This window comes from Sitodiplosis mosellana, unplaced genomic scaffold (assembly GCF_009176505.1).
Source record: "Sitodiplosis mosellana isolate CC-2019 unplaced genomic scaffold, AAFC_SMos_1.0 Smas_scaffold_6226, whole genome shotgun sequence".
Lineage (NCBI taxonomy): Eukaryota > Metazoa > Arthropoda > Insecta > Diptera > Cecidomyiidae > Sitodiplosis > Sitodiplosis mosellana.
In genome coordinates this window covers 3,356,173-3,378,054 of record NW_022601467.1, presented here as the reverse complement: position 1 = coordinate 3,378,054, position 21,882 = coordinate 3,356,173, and the positions used below count along the sequence as shown (strand labels likewise).

Sequence of the window (21,882 nt, the reverse complement as noted above, 5' to 3'; positions counted from 1 at the left end):
TACCATTTGTACTAGAAAAAGTTCAAAATGTACTAAATCAAAAATCAAAGCTCCATGTATTTATTATAGAACTTTTGGATTGTTTCTAGAGCAAATGGTACTAAAACCAAGTTAAGTGTCAAATCTCAACTTTGCTAGAATCATTGTGTTCACTGTGTACTTTGTTGCAAATATATATCCTTCGTACTATGCTTTCAATCCATAGTGTTATTAAAAGGGACGACTTTTAATGATATATTACTGCAAAGTTACTTCGATGATATAATTTTCATGTAGTGTGCAAAAAAGTAGTTTGTAGTGAAACAAAAAAATAGAATAAGTAACTAAAATCTCAAGAACACAGAGTGGAGCGAAGCGACGGTTTGGTTTTTCTTTGCCCCGCTGTGTGAATGATTTTGACATTTTTGTGATTGCAGAGAAGTCAAACGGTTAAGGGCTCGCACACGCTCATTTGTGACCGCTCAGTTTAACACTCATCATTTTTTCAGATTGTTTTTTCTCGCGCTCTCTCTATCTCTCTCTGCTTCATCTAATGTATAATTTATGCGTCATGTGTTTGCACATGTTGTGTGTGTCATAAAAACGTCAGAACTGTTCAATTTTTCGCCACTTTAAGTGCTTTCGTTGATTATTTTATTTCATGCAATTTAATGAAGTGATAATAATGACACGATGCCTTGCCAACTTGTGCTTGATCACTTGTCGATCACTAGAACCTTTTTAAAAATCGTTAACTAACCAGTTGAACCGAATCGATTCAGCCTCACGAAATCGTGAGAGTGAAATAAAAAAAAATAACCCGACACGATGATGATCAGGTGTTGTTTCTGCATTTTTATGCCATTGTCAGTCATATTTGGTCGAATGTTTCGTCAAGAGTTGTACGATTGTTAGATGTGAAGAATAGTTGTCAATTAGTGTGAATACTTCTTGAATTTACATTTAAAAATTTTAAGCTCGTTAAGAACAATCATCCACAAAAATGCCAAAGCATTGGCATGTCTCTGGAGCGAGCACACACACGCGCGCTTCGAAAGGGTTTGCGACGATGGTCGTTCATATTTTCTGTTTTGTTTTCATTTCCTTTGCAAACAATGAGAGATCTACAGAATCTTCCTCAGAAGCCAAAAACGAACAGAGAGACGTACCCGAAAAAAAAAAACCAGAAAAAAAATTGCAAATTTTATTCAGATTTATGTTTGTTCGTCGTTCTAATAACACATTCTTTTCTTTTTGAATTTGTTTCACGAGTTTTGCATCGCATCGTTATATTCTTCATTTTTTTCCTCCTCCTCCTCCTCCTCCTCCTCCTCCTTCTTCTTCTTCTTCTTCTTCTTCTTCTTATTCTTAAACCAATGACGATTTGTTGTTTTTGCTCGCAAAAAAACGTAAACTCATTCTCAGGTCGAGATGTTTGGTGTCTACATTGGCCAAAAGTTATTCCAAGTATTTGTTCTTGTTCCTATTATTGTGTTTAGATTGTCAGCAGCGGCAGCAGCAGCAGCAGCAGCAGCATTTGAAGCATGGTACTCGATCGATGATGGATCAGTGATTTTTGTTCCAAAAACACTTGAAAACCGCGCAACGGTCTCGTTTGCCATATATGTATAAAACCAAACACAAAACAGAGAGACAGCTGAACTCGTTAACGACATAATTGGCCCGAAATGTTTCGAATGTTTAAGCATTGGAGAGCACAGAGAGATAGATCTATCAGCGAGACAGAGATGTGATGAAGAATGAAACAATTTGAGCAGAGGAAAAAAATCCAACAACAACGAAGAAAAGATCCAGAAAACAAGACACATTAAACGAAAAACGATAACCAAAATTGATTTGAGGCCAGGAAAAAAAAACACACACAAAAAAACAAAACAGAAAACACCATTGATTATTATTGCTGGCCACGAATGGCAATGCCGGATGAAACGAATGACTAACGAAAATGGAATTTCAAATATTGTAAAATTAACAATATATTATTTAAAAAAAAAATCGAATGGCCAAAGAATTTCCACATTTGTCTTCGGCATGTCTACCGAGACAAGAGATTCCGAGAGGGAGAGAGAAAGAGCGCGCGAGCTCGAACATTTGTGCCGAAGAATAAGAATGTTTCCATGCTTTCATATTTCTTCATCACCATCATCAGCAGCAACAACAGCATCAGCATCAGCAGCAGAAGTATCAAAATCTCACCGCACACAAAAATGTGCCGCATCAAATGCAAAACGAGTCGCGGCTGTTGGTTGCATTTCTTTTTTATGCAATTTTGTTCTCTTATTTTCATCGTCAAAACCAATTGCATTGCACTTGCCCTATGACATTGGGTGCATCTCTTCAGTGTGGCTGGTATCGTTTGTTCGAGACAAGTCTAACCGTTCTTAAAGTGAAAAATGATCCAAAGTCAGAATGAATGAGCTTGCAAATTGGTTGGTATCCATTTTGGATAAGCACTTCATTCAACTCGTTCGCATGATTAATGTTCATCAGCCCGGGCAAACAACACTTTGAACGAATTGAAAGAAATAACAGAAAATAAAAACAAAATAAACAACCGTACATAAAAGTGAAACAAAGTGATTTGGCCGATTCTAGAAACTACTAAAGTTTGATTAGATTAAGTTGGATAACAAATGTTTTATGTTCGAGAAAAAAAACACATTGAACAATACACATTTCGCACCGTTCATTTTGTAGAATGAAAACTGCGTTATTTCCCGTTCACTTCGACATTTTTTGTTTATTTTTGATTCGGCTGTGTGTTTCTTTTTTCGTGCAACGCAATCCATTATATCTCGACACTGTTCACCTGAAGTTAAATGCTGGAAAGTACAAAGAAACCGTCTACTTATTAGTCATACAGAATGAAACTCGTGTACTGGGTTATTAAGCGAAATCAATGACGATGCTTCACACGATTGCATGCGCACAGGGGAAAAAAGAATAATGCTCATTAATTATTCGCTACATTGATTGGGGGCTGCACTTTCGATACAGTTATAGACGTAATACATTCTTGAGCATTCATCAAATTCACTAATAATAATAGATGCTTCATTAGAATTGTTTTTTGTTTGTTCTCATGAATGGCGTGATATCGCTACGTACAATCGGATTTTCTATTTTTCTGTAGAAAATTCAGCACAACGGTTTTTCGTACGGGGTCAGTATGCATCACGGAAGAGATAAAAACCAAAAATAACTTGCAATAATTGAGTGATGAGGATTTGAAATCGTTCAATTGAGTAATTTTTACGGATAAACTGTAATCCATCATCCATCGTAATTGCTAGCTAACTCCTTGTTATGAAAATCTTCTTCCTCGACATTCCTCTTTAAGCGAAGCATTCACACATGATCCGCGTGAAAAATGAAAAATAGCCGTGTTATGCAATCGTCGAGGTTTTGTCTTATCCCATTATTAAATTACCATGTTACAACAAATATTGGGCAATATTTATTGATTTTGTGACTACATCGGATTTATGTCATCGGAAATGGGGCAAAGCGAACCTTCGAAATCAAACATTTTCACTTTTAACAATGAAATTTCTCGTTGGGCGGAAACAAAAGTTGAGTCACTTCTGATTTAAAAATGTGCCCATGACGTTCGTATTTGAATTTATGACACTGACAACTTGGCAAACAATTCAGTGTGGTTCACTAAGTCTCATTGTCTATAAGATACACTTTTATGATAATGTTGTGCCTTTTATTATCTCATATCCGGTGATTTCATAGTTTTCATTTCAATCAGCGAAAAAGTCTACGAATTGGAGCGCTGAAATTCACATGCGGTCGCAATTCGTGGTAAAATAAAAATTATGTTGCAATGAACCCAAAAAAAAAAACGAAAAAAACTTCCGCAACAGAATTGGTGTTGCATGAAATCATTGGAATACCCATAGGAACACTATTCTCAAAAGAATATGACACATTCGTTGCTTATTTTCTCTCCATCTATTACTTATCACACACCAGCAAATAAACATTAGTACTATTGACATATCTGCAGTTAAAATCGCATAATTCATTCGAATAGAAATGACGAACGGTCGAACCATATATGCGCACCACGCACCAATAGCACAAAAATCGATTTTTTTACCCGCTTCGTAAACTTCGTTCGTTTAAAACAAATAAGATTTCCAAATATAGAACGATAATCGGGCGCGAAGCTTTGTTTGATTTATGAATAATGTTTGTGAATAATGAGAAGTAAATATGACACGATAAGATTGATTTTTGTACCCGTCCTTGTAATTTTTATCATTTCGAAAATATTGCAATTGCTTTTAAATTTCAAATCAATTTTTTCTGTTCGTTTCTTTCTCTCTTTCGCCATCTGTGGAGCAGCAATTAAAAATAATAATGAATTTTTTTTGATCATTTTCATTTGCAGATGCAACGAAGTCTGTGATCTATGGAACTGAACCGCCAGCCGCATTAGATAGCGACAAATTCAGCGAAATCAGCTTAGATCAACCAGTCGATGCGGAGGTTATAAGCACTCAGCCACAGGAGTATAATCCATTACAGAATTTAGACACATTTTTGCCCGTTGCAACAGACGAACAACAACAGCAGCAGCAACGTGACGAAAATATATTTTCTCAGGCTACGGCCATAAAAGACTCGTTGTCACAATTGCCGGTTGTTTTGCCAGGTGTTGCGTCGTCAGTGTTTTCATCATTTTCGAGCATTTTGAAGGGAGGAAGGACATCGCCATATCCACCGGGAAAAGACTCCTCTTCGCACACGAGTGCTGATCCGTCGAATTACACCGAGCAGTTGGCGGAAAATCACGAAACAAGTACGACGAATCAATATCAGTGCTTTTATGATCAATCAATTCAACAGCAGCAGCAGCAGCAGCAGCTACAACAGCCTGAAACTCCTGCGGTTGTGCCAACATTTTACTCGCCGACTGATCCAACCATTCAACGACCCGAAGCCAGTTTATCACCATCGTCTGAGAATCAATCGAGTAATTTGTATCGATTGAAAGAGAGAAAAAAATTATATGCACCAATACCTGGATTGGCAAACAATCCAAATCTCATTTCACCCAATCCGATACCATCGAATTCGATCCCACCAAATCCGAGTGTTTCTCCTTCACCGGGCCTAAGCCAACCGACAGCAGCTGCAGCTCCCAGTCAAAATAGCTCTTTTTCCTTATCGTCCTTCTTCAGTGGAGCTCCACTCTTGGATAAAGTTTTGCCGAAATTCCCAGAACCTGCGGTAAACGTAGATCAAGGACCATCGCAGCCATTTTTCTACAGCCCATCCCAGCAACCAGCACCCACAGCATCACAATTCTTTAATCCGAATCAATTCAGTGCATCAGATCCGCATCAACAGAATCCACACAGTTCAAACGAAGAGAACTTTGTTCATTCCACACAGCCACCGTTCATTGTCAGTAGCGTTAGTGCACCACCATTGCAAGCGACTCTGAATCAACAACCAACACCGCCACCTATTGCAACTGTAACCTCGTTCAATCTTAACCCATTTCAGAAGCCTTCGGTTCAGCAGCAGCAGCCTGCACCTCGTCCACCATCAACACCACAAATATTTAACGTAAACGCATCGCCATTAGCAACAGAATCTACCCAACAAGTGCCACCGACAATTCAGCCATCGATTGCAGCTCCTCCTGTCGCTCAATTTTTCCAGCCGAGTCCATTCAGTGCGCCAAATCTTCAGCAGCCGCCGACGATTGGATCGAGTAAAATCCACTTGGCTCAATCAACTCCACCACCATTCAGTGTCGGCGCACCGCCGTTGCCAACAGCCATAAGCTCTACTCCACAGACGCCAGTTGCAACTCAGCCAACGCAAACCTCAACTGCACAGTTCTTCAATCCGAATCAATTTGCAGCACCGAGCTCACAGCAACCAATTAGCTCGAGCGGGAGTTTTGTCCAATCAAATCAACCACTTGGTGTCAACACACCGCCATTACAAAACCAAAGCTCGGTTCAACAGCCAGCTGTTACACCAAATTTGTACAATCTTAATCCATATCAAAATCCATCGGCTCCGCTTCAACCACCATCTGCATCAAGTTCGCCAGCGCTTGTACAGCAAACTGCGATACCAAATTCGTATCTGCCACCAAGTGCTGCTCCACCATCATCTGGACAGAGTGTGAGCTATCGATTAAAAGGCAAACCGCATTACAGACAACCAAATCAAGCGGTGGCACAGTCACAAGCAGCGAATCCATCGGTACTATTCTTCAATCCCGTGCCAGTTCAACAACCCATTGCAACATCTAATAATTTCCAAATATTCAATCCATTGGGATTTGATAATTCGCAACAACCTACTCAACAGGCTTCAATTGCAGCTATTCCTAGCGCTCAATTTCCAAGCGCACCTCCTGCTTTGATTCCCTCGCAATCTGTCCCAAGTACACAGTTTCCACCATCTATTCCGCAAATCCCGATTGCTCAAACGCCACCAGTTCAATTTCCAGCGGTACCAGTTCCTCAATCTGAAAGTGTAGCACCGCCGCTGCCAGTAAGCGTTTTTAATCCATTTAATCAAGCATCGTCTACACCAGAAACAAGCCAAGTAAATCTTTTAGAAAAGCCCGTATTGAGTCAGCCGCCATTAAGTGAAAACGTAGCAGAAGATAAACCCATTGCACTTCAACAAGACTATCAACAAAGTGCACCACCATTGAGCTTCATTGTCCCGCAAGACGCATTTCCATCGCTTCCAATCAATACAAGTGCAATTTCGGAACCAAGAAAACCACTTTTCAGCAAACCATTCACTGTAAGACAGACGCTATCGAGTGAAAACGTAGCAGAAGTTAGATTTGAGCCGATCAAACCAGAAGCAGAGGTCGAATCAGAACCAGAACCACCAAAACAACCGGTAATTCTGGATTTCTTTCAATCGACACCATTCGATCCATTCCAACAGACTCAGCAGAATTTCAACTTAGACAATATTACTCCACAAGCTTTAAACGATAGCAACGCGAATACGGACAGCATAAATACAGGCGTTCAAAATTTAACTCTAGACACGGAAAATAATTTGATCACAGAAAGTGCTGTGCAACAATCGACGGAGCCAATTGTTTTTAAACCAGTTGAAACATCGACTTTTGATCCAATTTCATTCTTTAACAATAACTCAACGGAATCGGTTTCTCGTGACTCGTCGAACGCAAACGAATTGCAAATCCAGAGTTTCTTCAACGAACCACCTCCATTGTCCGAAACACAGGAGAACGTTCAAGAGAAAAATTTCAATTTTATTCGCACAAATTTGCTGAACAAACGCATCGAACGCATTGCAAACGCTGAAACGGCCAGCCCCGAAACGCTTTCCATCGCATCCGTTATCGCGGAACCAGCATCGTCGGCGCCATCAGAAACATCGTACATCGATCCACCAACGGCCGATGTAACAGCACAATCGCTTCCGGAATCATTGCAAAATAATCAAGTGAGTGGTGGGAAAAGAATATGAACGGATTTAATTTGCCATTTAAAAAACGTGTGAATAATTTTCAATTCCAATATTTTAAAGGATCAAGTAACATTTATGTAATGCTTTCTACCGTTAAATTAAGTAATGCTTTTGCCCACTTCAGTGGTGCATTTGACCATTAATTCACATACAATCCCGTCCGAATCGGATGAAATTCGGGTATCATCCAACTGTACGCTACACTCGAATCACATCCATTTGTGACGGTAATAATGGGTGTGAAAACTGATTGACTGACTGAGAATTATATATGTACAACAGATTTGATCATTTTCATCTTTGAATCAATTGAGAAATCAGAACCGTTGTGCAACATTTTCAGTTGTAAATGTCACTTGAAATCTTCAAACTATTCATTAGCTCTAGAAATATGCACGATATAATAATCATTTTTTTATAATGTCATTGGAACTTCTTCTCATTTTGTCTAAGAAAAACGCATTGAAAATGGTCAGTTCCATTTTTGTTTTGTTTATATATTCGTATAAAAAACTGTCGAAGCAAAAACATTTTGCTTCTCTTTGGAGATTTCCCTTTCTGTCTCCAATTCGTAAAACAGCAGTTTTGACGCAGCAACCGTCACGCCAATCAAATGCTGTCGATGAAAAGTAGAGCGTAGATTAAGAGGATAAAATAAAACATTAACGATTAGTTATTTTCAAAGCTTGATTTTTGTGGCTTTGTACATTAAAATATGTGTGCAAATACACGATGTAATACGGGTTAAACCCGTAGGTAAGTTGTTGTATGTAAGATTTTCTCAATCAGTTGGTCAATTTCAATATCCACACCAATATTTACCAAAGTCATAAATGGACCTAGTTCAAGTGAAGCGTACAGTTGGATGATACTCGAGGTGGGTCCATTTATGACGTTGAAATTCGTAGTAACTGTAGTCAAATTAACCCCCAAATTTTACTTTAAATGTTCACCCTAATATAACCTTGTTTCACACGTGATTTGTTATTTTGTTATCAATTGATTCATACTCGTTTTTATATCCTTCTAATTGATTTGTTTTTACCGTTTTTTTTCTACCTCCATTGTGACGTTAAAAATGACTGAAACTACACACAAATGCGGGCCTTAATTCGACCGTTTACATACGCTTGGTAATGGATGTATTTGCGTCAACAATTGTTTCTTGGGCAGGATCAAGCAGACGGTATAAATATTTACAATTGGTTAAATAAGCAAGAGCCACCAAATATGGCAACAACACCGGTTGAACGCACTTCAACACCAGCCACAAGCTCATCGACTAACATTGCCTATAGACCCGTTTACAAGCACTGGTTCTACAAGACAACCAGCGAATCGAAGAGAATATGGATTCCATTCTCTTTCCCCGACTCAATGCTGCTCGAAGAAGCATTTGTTACTAAAGGTTCGATTTTTTTTCTGATTTCCGAAACATTTCATTGATGCGACTTTTCTTCTCTAAAACAATTTTTCGCTCTTGCAGATAAAGATATTGTAACGACCGATGGCGGTCGATTTGATGTAAATATTCCGGAGCGTACACGAAACGCTGTCTATTGGACGGCAGAAAGTAATGAAGTTCGGCGTTGTTCATGGTTTTATAAGGGTGTTGATTTCCGATTGATCCCCTATGAAGAGCATGTGGCTGAACAACTCGAAGAGGAATACAGAGAAGCATCACACACTGGCGAATGGCAACGGAAAATACCGTTGACAACCGGTGAAACAGTCATATTCAATGGACCTAGCGACATTTTACATTTTCTGCAGTCACAGTCAACTGATGGATGGAACAATGCAATGGTGAGAAATTAAAATGAAATTCTAACGTATGAGAATATGGGACGTTTTACCGATGATTTCTTCATTTTGTAGCAAAACACCGAAGTTAGACCACGAGCAGTGAAACGTGGCACAGACGAATTCGCAATCGATGATGGTGAACCCGAACAAATTGATCATTTACTATTTATGGTGCATGGAATTGGCAGCGCGTGCGATTTGAAATTCCGTAAAGTTGAAGAAGTTGGTAAGTTCGATCAATCTCAAGTCACCAAAAATTCTGAAGAATTCATTTCATTGTACAAAATTAATCCAAATTTCCAACGATTTTCATTTCCATTTCAGTGGATGAATTCCGTAGTATTGCATTACAATTAGTTCAGTCGCATTATCGGAGTTCATGTGATCAAGGTATTGTCGGACGCGTCGAAGTCTTACCCATTTCATGGCATAGTGAATTGCATTCAGAGGAGTCAGGCATCGACGAGAAATTGAAGGCAATCACTTTGGAATCGATACCAAAATTAAGAAATTTCACCAATGACACATTACTCGACATCCTTTTCTATACTAGCCCGGTATTTTGTCAGGTAATTTCCCGCAAAATAGATTCAAATAATGAACATAAATGAAATGAAAAATTTTGGTTCGTTCAATTTGTAGCAAATCATTGACGCTGTCTCTGGAAATATAAACAAATGTTATGCAAAGTTTTGTGAGCGAAATCCAGATTTCCACGGAAGTGTATCGGTGTCGGGTCACAGTTTAGGATCAGTAATTCTCTTTGATTTGCTTCAGCATCAACGTGTTGAAGTGGAAAATTCAGAGAATCTTGAGAATGCAACACGTGTAAAATCGCCATTGAAACGGCATTGTTCGCAACAAATCAACTATACAATAGGCAATGCTGGTACTGGTCAACCGTATATTTCGTATCCACAGTTGAGTTTCCAGCCCAAACACTTTTTCGCTCTTGGATCGCCCATCGGAATGTTTGTCACCATTCGTGGCATTGATGCACTCGGATTGGAATTCAAACTACCAACCACCGAACACTTTTTCAACATTTTCCATCCGTACGATCCAGTTGCCTATCGAATTGAAGCGTTGGTCAATACCGAGTTGCAGTCGATGCGACCGGTATTAGTGCCGCATCATAAAGGACGAAAACGAATGCATCTCGAACTGAGAGAAACGGTCGCACGTGTCGGAGCTGATATCAAACAGAAAATACTGCAAACATTGAAATCAACCATCGACACCGTCTACAGCTATACCACGCTACACAAGGGTGGTCCAAACGACACAAAAGCTATTACACAGGAAGTGAACAAGGTTTGTTTTCATGGAAAACAATTTTTATGTCACGAAATATGCAAAAATAATACATGGACAAACTAATTATGATGTACATTTTCGGGTTTTAGGTCATCGATGAGCAGCTAACTTTGGATGATCTTGAAACATCGGCCAACACATCGAGCGCATCCAGTGAAATTGATACGGGCGAAACGGATTTGGCACTCGGCAAATTCAACGGTGGCAGACGAATCGACTATGTTCTACAAGAAGCACCACTTGAAATTATCAATGAATACCTTTTCGCACTCACAAGCCATGTTTGTTACTGGTATGTGCCATTTCTCAACATTTTCTCGAATTATAGATTTACTTCTTCTCCTTTACTTTCTTTCGATATTCACCTTTTTCATTCGATTAAAGGAAATGGTGTGGATATGAAATCAAAATGTTTAATGCCTCAAATTTGTAATAAATTTGTTTTATTCTCAATTGCAGGGGTTCGGAAGACGCCACTCTATTTATAATGAAGGAAATTTATACATCGCTTGGTGTTCAAGCAGACACTAAAATACCACAGCCTACAATGACAATTGAACGACCTTCACCAGCTAATTCAGTAAAATCTAGTCCAACGACTAGCTAGGTTAATTCATAAATGTTTTTTTAGTTTCTTAAATAAATATCTACTTTTTCCATATTTCGAAACAGAAAAAAAAAATTGAAGAAGAAAAAATGAAAGAGAAAAAGCGATCAGTTTATGTACTACGTATATCGGGCTTTTGCCCGAAAATATGTTCAAACTCGTCAAATATTCACCGTTTATAGTTCTTTTTTCTCTCGGTAAAAATCAAAATTTATAGCATAATTTGTTACTGTAAAGAAAAAATATTTGCCAATTATCTAAATGAAAAGAAAACAAGAAAAATTTGCGCAAAACTGTATCATATATCGACTTTATTAAATAAAATCAAAACAGAAAAAAAAATATAACAAAACACCTCTTTGATTGGGTATTGAAAAATGCCTATTGATCTTTTATTTTCATGTTTACATTTTGTAGTGTGTATTTGGCCGTGACCAATTTACTTTTTATTGTTGTGGCTGTTTGAGCACTATGTGCAAGGCCTCTTCGTCTTGTTGAGTTATCACAAAATATGTGGATTTTTTTTCTTCTTCTAAATAGCCAATGAAACGGATTTTACATCTTTGATACTTTCTTTGTAGTTGGCCAGTACTGGTTTTACTTCTTCTTCAACGAATTCAACCACTTGTTGTGGGCTTCGTCCGACGAATGTGCTTGGGTCCAGAATGGTTTTAAGATCGTTCAAAATTGGTGCAAAGTATGGATCGGCCTTGACACGTTCAACTAAATCGTTGTCTTTACCAAATTGTTTCACCTGAGCGCCGGCTTCGTGTGACAGGACACGAATCTTTTCATGGCAAATTTGTCGATCGCCACCTTTCTTAACCATGGCCATAATAATATTTTCGGTTGACATAAATGGAAGCTCTTGTTGAATATTACGTTCGATAACCTTTGGATAAACAACTAATCCTTGAGAAATGTTCAACAAAGTCAACAGAATGGCATCAGCCGACAAGAATGCCTCGGACAGTGTCAATCGTCGATTGGCCGAATCGTCCAATGTGCGTTCCAGCCATTGTGTTGCATGCGTGTTGGCTGCATTGATGCTCAATGCAATCAAGTGACGAGCAATTGAACAGCATCGCTCCGATCGCATTGGATTCCGTTTGTATGCCATAGCCGATGAACCAATTTGAGTTGACTCAAATGGTTCTTCGAGCTCTTTGCGATTGGCCAGCAAACGAATGTCCGAGCACATTTTGTGAACAGTTGTTCCGAGGCTTGCCAATGCCGAAACGATTTGTACGTCAACTTTGCGCGAATACGTTTGACCTGTAACGGTGTAGCACTTCTTGAAGCCAGCCAATTCAGCAACACGTTTGTCCAATGCCTTGACTTTGGTCGAATCACCGTTGAACAATTGCAAAAATGAAGCTTGAGTACCGGTTGTTCCTTTCACACCACGGAAGCACAAATCTTCACGGCATCGACGAAGTGCTACCTCATCCATCAGAAGATCTTGTATCCAAAGTGTGGCACGCTTGCCCACTGTGGTGAGTTGTGCTGGTTGCAAGTGAGTGAAGCCCAATGTCGGTAGCGATCTGTAAGGAAATAAAGAATTTTTGGATAAAACCAAGAGAATTTGGTTTGCATTCAAATACCCAATTAAAATATTCAGCGAAGAAATTTTAACCCAAAACTCACTTGAATTCCTCGGCAAACTGTGTGAGACAGTGAATAACACGTGCCAATTGTGGCAAAATCAAGTCAAGAGCATCACGAAGAATGACCAAATCGGTGTTGTCACCAACGTAACATGACGTAGCACCAAGATGAATGATTGGAGCGGCCAGTGGACATTGTTCGGCAAAAACATGCACATGAGCCATTACATCATGGCGAGTTTTACGTTCTTCAGCTGCGGCTGCCTTGAAGTCGATCTTATCCCAATTGGCTTGCATTTGTTTGATTTGTTCGTCGGTTATTTTGAGACCGAGCTCCTGTAGAAAGATAAACAAAAAGACCGACCACCAAGTTTCAACATAATTAGAAAGCTCTTAAAACGTTTTTGCATGACGGATTTGCCCAAAATTTCAATGGATTGCATTGTGTAACGTAACATATAAAATTTGAAAACGACTCTTTTTCTTGTGTCCTTCGGAATATGATCATAAATAATAAACCCTTTTTTCTCCATTTTGACCAAGGCAACTCGATGAATGTGAATGGAAAAAGTGATTACGTTCATTGAATATATGTGCCGCGATTTGCATTCAACGAGAGAGTTTTAGTGAATGGTGAAAAACGGCATATGAACGGAATTCCACGGTAAACGGAAATGCACTCAAAAGGAAAAATTCTAAATGAATATTCAAATGTGCAATTGGTTACCGGATTTCACTAAAATGATAATTTACATACTTTCCCTCATTCCTTTCTAAATAAATATTACACAACAATAATGTCATTTGATTCGGAACAAGGATCAAAAGACCCGTATGTGGCATAATGGCAAAGAAATAACCACTCTCAAATAATAATTCAAATCAAATTGCAATGCATTGTAACTATGGCCATTAGAGACCGAACAAATTCGGTTGGTACGTACTTTTTCGGCTTGTGCAAGGAAAATCCATAGTTTGCGCCAAGTGGAAAATTTGAACTGGTCGCTGAACAAAAACTGCATTTCCTTTGTGGCATATCGTGTGCTTAATGGTGAACGATAGCCTTCATATTCGCTGTTATCGTTTCCGGACATTATTTGCTTTTGTCGTTGCACTTTTCCACAAAGAATATGAAATTTTCTGCTATTGTTTCCCCTGAGTTGTATGAGAATGCACGCAAAAGAGTCACTGTCGGCTGCGGCTGCTAATTACGTATTGGCACTTGGGATATCTGCAATCACGAAAACCAATAATTAATTCACCGTTTAAGCAACTCACTTCTTCTTCGTATTCTTATCGATAGAAACCAACAAAAAAAAGTCGTGTGGAATCAATGTAACAAACAATCCTATAACAGCCAATCTGATGTGCTTCTTTGCGTGTGTGTTTTTCATTAATCAACATTTTAGAAAAGCATGCACACATGTTATCGAAAATAACACAAAAACAATTCTAACCAAATGATAAACTTTTGAACCGATTTTCGATGTCTTAGCACACAAACATGTTTTTCTTCTCCTCGTTCAGTTGACGACTACGCTCTCATTAGACCGAATTTTACAAAAAATGAGGAATAATGATTGGTTTTTGGGGTAAACTTACGTAAAATACACCAGCCAGAAAATTATCAATGATTTTATTTGGGAAACGCGTATTTAAAACACCGTGTTGCTTAGTTAACCATATCATAACCTCACTCATATGATTTCAGGTTCACTGTTATATTAGCTTCAATCTAAAACTCATACACACATCTGTCAAAAATGCGTTGAAAACAAATGTTGGTGTTTTTTGCGTCTCTGTCGGTCGGTGCCCATGTGTTGTGAGATAAAGAGGTCGCTATACTATTTTTCATTGTGAATTGAATTTCATGGCCAATTGTTATGGAATTCGGATTACGCGCGAATTTACGTAATCAATTGCCGTTTCGTTCTAGAAACAACAAGTCAGATATGTTATCATTTACATTCAAATTTCATAATCTTTTCATATTTCTATTATTCGCTTCGATTCCACAGCATTTTTTCTTTTCGTTCTAAACAAAGTGATAAACTTCGAGCCGATGATCTAAAAACCCACTTTGTTTGTACTGATAAGAACGATATGTTTGGCAAACGAAAAATTTCGTGTAGCAAAATTTGCCGCACTTAAAATTATCATAAATCAAATTCTATTCCAAAAATAACGATCTGAACAATTTCCAATTTGATGAAGAGAAAAAAATGTCATTGCAAAATATAATGGACAGCAATGTATCGACAAATTATTACGGCATTGCGTCGAAAATTGAACACTCAATTTTAAAGGATATTTACACATTTAATTAAGCACATCATGTAATTACGCCCAAAATAGACAGACATACACTGTTCATTTCATTTCGCTGTTCTAAATTGAATGCAACTAGAATTTTGTCATTTGAAAAAGTCATAAGCGTGAAATTGTGTGTTTTATTCCATAATGTATGAGATTAATTGATGGTGAACGCAAAACGGGTGAAAACAAAGCAAAGGTGAACGCGATAAAATACAAATCAGCGCATTATAAGTGTTTACTACTTTCAGGTTAACACTTTATTTATGTATGTGACGCGACGCGCACAAAGCGACAAAAATATGATACGATATAACAACGTCTATTCTTAGGTTTTTTTTTGTCCAGTAGGTTTCCATTTAATTAGAAGAAATAAAATGACTGGATTTTCTGAAAATAGCTGAGAGTTATTGTTCAACTTGAACACCAGATGAATTAGAAACGATGAGTTGTGTATAATATTTGTGATTAAATTGTAGAAACAAGTCCCATTTTATTTTGGTTGACGAGTTACTGGGAAATGTATGCGGTAATCTTTGGTTTATAAATATGACGATTAAAAATAAAATTATCAAGAGTGACATGTTATTTTCAAATTTCACCAAATCATAATTGCGCCTAGATCGAATGCCGTCCAAATCAAATAACCGGCAACAACAACAGCTGTCCACACATGAACAGTTCAAGTGATGAAAAAGAAAAATAGCAAATGCATACGAATGTTGAGTCCAATTTTTATATAACGGAGAAATGGAATGATTTCGGATTTGAATGATTTCCAGCGGGCACGAGAGTTCAGTTGCATGAAAGCGCAGACGATAAAGCTAGATCGGCAGGTCATGATTAGTTTCATTATGACTACTGTGCGTTGTGATAAGTTGCAGAAGACGAATAAAAACTCGTAAAATATAAAAGCGACGAATTAGATCATGTCAGAATTATATTATTTATTGCGCTGGAATTTTACATGGTGCAATTGCAAGTACTCTATTTTTTTGCTCCCATTTTTGTTGCATTTTATTGCTGTATTGAATTTGGAATAAGTGGGTTCAGAATGCGGTTCGTTTTGTTTTCATTTTATCGCTGGATACTGCACCGTATTCATTCAGTGCATCGATGTACACTCCGATCAACGATGTAACTACAAAAGCCCCATAATAATAAATGAAGCCGACTATGAAATAGCAGAAAAGTGATACGAACGAAATGGAATAGAGTGAAGAGCAGAAGAAAAAAGAAGGAAGAGAGAAAAAAATAGCAACAACCACTGAATGAGCCGAATAGCCAAGCGTCGTAGTAATAGTAATAACGCTATACAACAGTGTTGTTGTTAGCTCACGAATGAATGAAATGCAAAGGTTGCCCCGTTGTTAACATTTATATGTTCGTTCTGTCGCAGTGATAATGCTCAGTTGAAGCAAGGCTGTCGAACTAGACGGACACACAATCGATATTTTTTCTTTGCATCGCACGTGGATGAACATTTTAAATATACATTGTTGACCAATGGAAATTCGTGATTAAACAACGACGGTCTGACTTATTTTTCCCTTCATTTATTTTGCAGCAATATTTTGTTCAAAGTAAAACAGTCCGTTAACGATACAATTTGAGTAGATGATTTCAATTGACCCCAGAGTTAACAACATAAAACGAACGTGCAACAGCACGATAAAACCCAATCCAAAAGACGACGCGCAAATATATCGTTAGATTGCGTCCGTTCTTCGATCGTTCTATGATCAAGAATTTTGTAGGAAAACAAATGTTATTCAGTGTTATTTGCATATTCAGTGTTACCAAGCTGTCCCTCAAGTTTATCCAATTAATGAATATATACTCATAGAACCGTGCGATTTGTGAACTTTGTGGCATAAATCCGGAAATATTCTACAACAATAATAGACGAAGTGGAAGGAGACGAGGGAAAAAAAAAACTACCGTGCAAATACATTGACAATTGTCAATTTATGCCCGATAAAAGTCAATATTATTATTAACGACAGTGATATTACGATTTCACAAACACACAGTTAAATATTTACGCTAAAAATCGACAAAAAAATGGAAGTGATACTTCGAGTCGCCGCATTTTTGCTCAAATGTCTTGGATTCATCTTGACGCCACTGTTAGGCGTCTTCAATCCATATAAAAAAGTTCAAATTCCACACCATAAAAATGAACTGTTAAACATTCCGGTCGTCGAGCTGGCTCAGAAGATCCGCAAAAAAGAGGTATTTACACGTGCATCTTGTTCTACATCACAAACAAGCAAGAAAAAAAATGTCACGAAAAAACTTTTTTTTCTTCTTCAAATCGAATCAAAACGCAGCAAATTCAGATGATAAACAATAAAAAAAAATTCTAAATGTATGAGCGAAAAAAAAGGTAGCGCTGTTTTTGTCGCACATATCCATTTGTTTATGATGTGATCGATTCGAGATTGTTCGCTTTTCACTGACGCTCATTTTATTTGTTTGCATAATTTAGAACTTAGGAATGTCACCCAAAATTAAAATCGATTTGTTTATGTTTCAATGACTTTTGCCCAGGTGACGTCTGAACAAGTGGTGTCAGCCTATATTGAACGTATCAAAGAGGTGAATCCATTCGTGAATGCTGTGGTCGAAGATCGTTTTGAGGCTGCTCTCGAAGATGCACGACGTGCCGATCGACTGGTGGAAAGCACTTCCGAATTTTTACTCGTAACCAATTATCCCATTCTCGGTATTCCATTTACTGTGAAAGAGAGTTGTTCTCTCAAAGGTAAGCATATCCAATGTGATTACACTCGTTGAAATTACACTCTTTGATCGCGCGACTTGACCTTTGCCAATACTGTTTTTTTCTCTCTGTTGAATCCGTTTGCGTCATACGCATATTGATCGATTTACAAGAAAAGCAAAAACTCATTACACTCACTTACACACACACATACATGACGCGACCATCATTCATCGAGTGATCGAATTGCTTTCAAATCTAAGTCTATTTTGCAAGCGCGTTTTCAAGAATAGCCCATTAAATTCGCATTCCGAAAAGCAATTACATCGGAAAGTGGCCATCGATATACAATGAAAATTGACGAAATTCTTCTCGTCGATGGTAAAACTGAAAAATAAAAGGCTTTATTATTCACTAGTCTTTAGACTAAATAACCGTATAACGATTTGAATTTGTTCATGAATTGCACAAACAGAAGAAAAAAGAAAACAAACAATTGGTACAAAGAAAATATAGAGTAATTTCATTAAAATCAATTCGTTATTGTTAGTGAGAGCATATAAAATACAAATGAATCAAATTAAATCTAACCTTTTTTGGCATATTCAATTTATTTGTTCCATCAAAACAAGCAGCAGTGTTTTTATAATGTGCAAGCACATGTGTATTATTTTAAATGTATAACAATTGACACACAGTTCTAAAGACAATGACGCAAGGCCATTTCGGTTGGCTGGAACAACAAACATTAAAAAAAAACCTTAAGACAAGACAGCATCATTCGCAATCTGGTTTATTCGTTTCGATTTGTTTAAATTCACCAAAAAAAATGTTTTTATGCAACATTTAATTCGAATCAATGGGTCAAATTCCAGTTTTGAAACCGCACAATATTTTTTTCTTCCAAAAAATCAGACAAAGAAGACAGGGGAAGAAGAAAAAACAAACGACAGACCTTACAACCGGCTATCATCGCGAGTAGATTCTATCGGATTCAATCCATTTACCAGTGAATCTATCCTATGTGAGCGAAAAAGCAATATATTGCGATAACGTTCGAAACGAACGGACTTTTTTGAAATCCGGTTCTGTAGTCAAGTAGCATCATTAGATGCTTTCAACGGCTGTTTCATAAATCCGTTCCATTAATGGATTTTTCGTCTCTGTCATAGAATTTGACGCTCTTCTGATCTCATGTATCGTCGAAAATTAAAACAGCTGATCAAAAATGTAGTTGACACTTTCAATTTGAGCGCGGACACCAATCGAAATAAATTTGGTCAGTGTTTCAAGTTTTGACATTAAATGTTTACAATTTCTGAGAATTTCATTTTGTTTGACACTACGTCGTTTTCTCTTATCTTCAACCGATTTTGTGCTTAGTTTCATCAGATTTATGACAGTTACATGCGTTCAATCGTGACATCGACCTCCCTGCAAAACAAAGCCATTAATCGCACGAAAATATACCATAATCACTGAAAATAAATGTCTATTGTTGGTTCTAATCACTTTCATAAATAATTCTCGCTAAAAACGTGATGATTGCCATAGAAAATATCGAATTATCACCATCAAATGACGTTTACAATAAAAATCACGTATGAACGAATGATTTCACCATCTGATTAGATGAATTCCATGTACTCGAAGGCATTCGCTATACAACAATACTGATATAAATCCAAGCAAAACCGCATCCAATGCGATAGTGTACAATGGCAAAGCATGTTTTCATTTCATTTACCATTGCATGTACCCTAAAGCAATTTTATAGTGAACAAAGAGTGTGTGTGTGTCTGTTTTGGCTACCAATAAAATATATTTATACACAATTGCATTGAAAACGTTCATAAAATGAAGGCGACACTGTCCATTCACAAAAGACTTTTCACATTTTCGCTCCAGTACACAAAGCAACACTGATTGGTCTCCATCAAGTCCCCTGAACATGACCAATTTGCACGGATCTGAGTCTCATTTTATCCATCAATTTAATTAATGGCCAATCAAAAATTCGACGCGATATAGGTGAAAATCATTGATGTTATACGAACGATGGATGGTGTGACTTAAAGTAATTATCGTTTATAATGCATCAATTTCTAATTACAACCGGATGGGTTTAATGAATATATGAGGTCAAAATCCACGATTGAACTTAATCTCTACGGATTTTTTTTCATTGAATCTCAGACTTCACCATTTTTTTCATTGATGCACTTGAAATTTGTTCAAGATTAATTGCACCTAGAATCTGTTTACATTACGAAAAAAAAAATTCTGTTCAGTAATTGATAAAATGACGTATGGCCAAGAACTAAAAAGACGAAAAAAAATTTTGAATTTTTTTTTTATTCGTTTCGTTCGCAATCGCAGCTCTGTAGACCTTGAATATAAAAATAACAGTACTTTTTCTTGTAGGGTTACGCTTAAATTACGGCACCAAAATGTGATAAAGATTACATTTATGCAGAATTGGCATTCGATTAATGAACATAAGTTCGGTATTTATGTGCATTGTTCGGGCAATAATCATAAAGTGGCGTGTATCTGTGTGTGTCAGCCAATTTGGTTTCCCTTGCATATTTGCTTGATTTCACTTCAGCAAAAAAAAAACAAAAAGAGTGAAAACGATACGCGAATAAAATGAAATATCGAGACAAATTTGGTACAATGTTGTTGAAAATTCTTTACTTTTGTTGACCTTTTGGCGACCATATCTGGTTGGATGATGTTTTCATTTTAGCCTGCATTTTAATTCTATAAGTGGTTTGTGTGTCTGCCTACTTGATTGCCCATCGAAAGTGCAATTCATTTTTATTTTCGGTGGCATCATGCCACAGTTGCGAAACAGATCGTTAAAATTCCATTTAATTCAGATTTATTTCGTTAATTTTTGTCGAAATGGTTTGTGTCAACGGCTCAAAAGGAAAATAAACAAAGATTTTAATTATGTGAACATGAAGAAGAAGAAGAAGAAGGAGACACACTCTGCTGCTTCGCAGCGCACTGAACTTTATCGTAGACAATCTTAAGTGAATGATCCTGTATGTGTGTTTGATAAAAAATGTAAATTTGATTTGTTGCACAAGTGCTCAACAAAGACATGCTCAGGCCACTTTTTTCTGCTGACTTCATCTCTCGTGTACGTACAAATCGGTGTATGTCGTTGATACGTGATACCGTACCGTATAGAACGCACAACGAAATAAAACCAGTATTCTTCTTCTCTCCTTTGTCTGTAACACACGCGTGTGTTTTTTAATCGTCTTCATGACCTTGAAGTAAGATGGAGAGAAGAACGTCATCGACTCTTTTTCTCTTCTGCTTCGACATTTTTTTCTCTCTTAGGGCATTTCACTAATTTTTATGCGATTTGCTTTGACGATGAACGCGACAAAGAATTTTCCATTTTGTTCATGTGTCGCTTCCCGATCGAGAAACAAGATTGCGGAAACCTTTATAAAGCGTTTACACGTTAATATTTAAAAATCGCTCCAATTGTCTGATGATAAATTCCGTTTCTTCTTCTTTTTCTGATGCGACACACGCAAATAAAATATTGAAGTTTGAACATCAGGAAGGAAAGAACATGCGATTGCGAAACTAACAAGATATTCGGGCGAAATCAATCATTTGGTGAATTTACATTTTGCTTGTGAAACAAACATGCGATTTTTCTTCTCTGTGTACAAACAATTTGGATAAACACGTTCACCACTGAATTTCGCCAAAGAATAATATTTACTGTGTCAAATGATGTGTTCACAAAATATTTGGTCATCGATTTATGTGAATGGACGGTTGGAGTGTGCAAATTGGATAATCGATTGACCGTGAACCTCAAACAAACTTCAAAACGGAATGATGCAAATGACAGCTTATTATAATCAGATGCCTACTGTTATACAGAATATCTAGCTTAATATTGCTCAAGTGCTGTTGGCCAGGCGAGAAAGGGAGAGAGAGAGAGAGAGAGAGAGAGAGAGAGAGAGAGAGAGAGAGAG

General features: G+C 37.4%; 3 protein-coding genes across 6 annotated transcripts in view; 2 read left to right on the top strand and 1 right to left on the bottom strand.

Annotated features, from left to right (window-relative positions):
* LOC129578613 (mucin-2) overlaps positions 1-11,579 on the top strand; it is a 30,064-nt gene extending 18,485 nt beyond the window's left edge. For both annotated transcript variants that reach the window (XM_055467424.1, XM_055467425.1), the window contains exons 2-9: positions 4,403-7,473; positions 8,671-8,905; positions 8,984-9,303; positions 9,376-9,529; positions 9,628-9,872; positions 9,946-10,617; positions 10,710-10,912; positions 11,080-11,579. In XM_055467424.1, coding sequence (XP_055323399.1) covers positions 4,403-7,473; positions 8,671-8,905; positions 8,984-9,303; positions 9,376-9,529; positions 9,628-9,872; positions 9,946-10,617; positions 10,710-10,912; positions 11,080-11,227 — 5,048 coding nt within the window. In that variant the 3' untranslated portion in view covers positions 11,228-11,579. The remainder of the gene's footprint in view (positions 1-4,402; positions 7,474-8,670; positions 8,906-8,983; positions 9,304-9,375; positions 9,530-9,627; positions 9,873-9,945; positions 10,618-10,709; positions 10,913-11,079) is intronic.
* On the bottom strand, positions 11,510-16,368 carry LOC129578617 (adenylosuccinate lyase). Of its 3 annotated transcripts, none has more exons than XM_055467442.1 (4): positions 14,437-16,368; positions 13,779-14,065; positions 12,875-13,170; positions 11,510-12,771 (listed from the first exon to the last, which is right to left on the bottom strand). In XM_055467442.1, exons 2-4 carry the CDS (start codon positions 13,926-13,928, stop codon positions 11,760-11,762), a joined length of 1,458 nt encoding a protein of 485 aa, XP_055323417.1. In that variant the 5' UTR covers positions 13,929-14,065; positions 14,437-16,368; the 3' UTR covers positions 11,510-11,759. The 3 variants fall into 3 exon arrangements, with proteins under 3 accessions (XP_055323417.1, XP_055323414.1, XP_055323416.1); XM_055467439.1 differs by having other exon boundaries at positions 14,292-14,602; XM_055467441.1 differs by lacking the exon at positions 14,437-16,368 and adding an exon at positions 14,146-14,228.
* Positions 16,369-16,863: 495 nt separating this feature from the next.
* LOC129578616 (fatty-acid amide hydrolase 2-B) overlaps positions 16,864-21,882 on the top strand; it is a 7,251-nt gene continuing 2,232 nt past the window's right edge. Inside the window, exons 1-2 of the mRNA XM_055467438.1 lie at positions 16,864-17,382; positions 17,701-17,914. Of these exons, the coding sequence (XP_055323413.1) occupies positions 17,212-17,382; positions 17,701-17,914 (385 nt within the window). The 5' untranslated portion in view covers positions 16,864-17,211. The remainder of the gene's footprint in view (positions 17,383-17,700; positions 17,915-21,882) is intronic.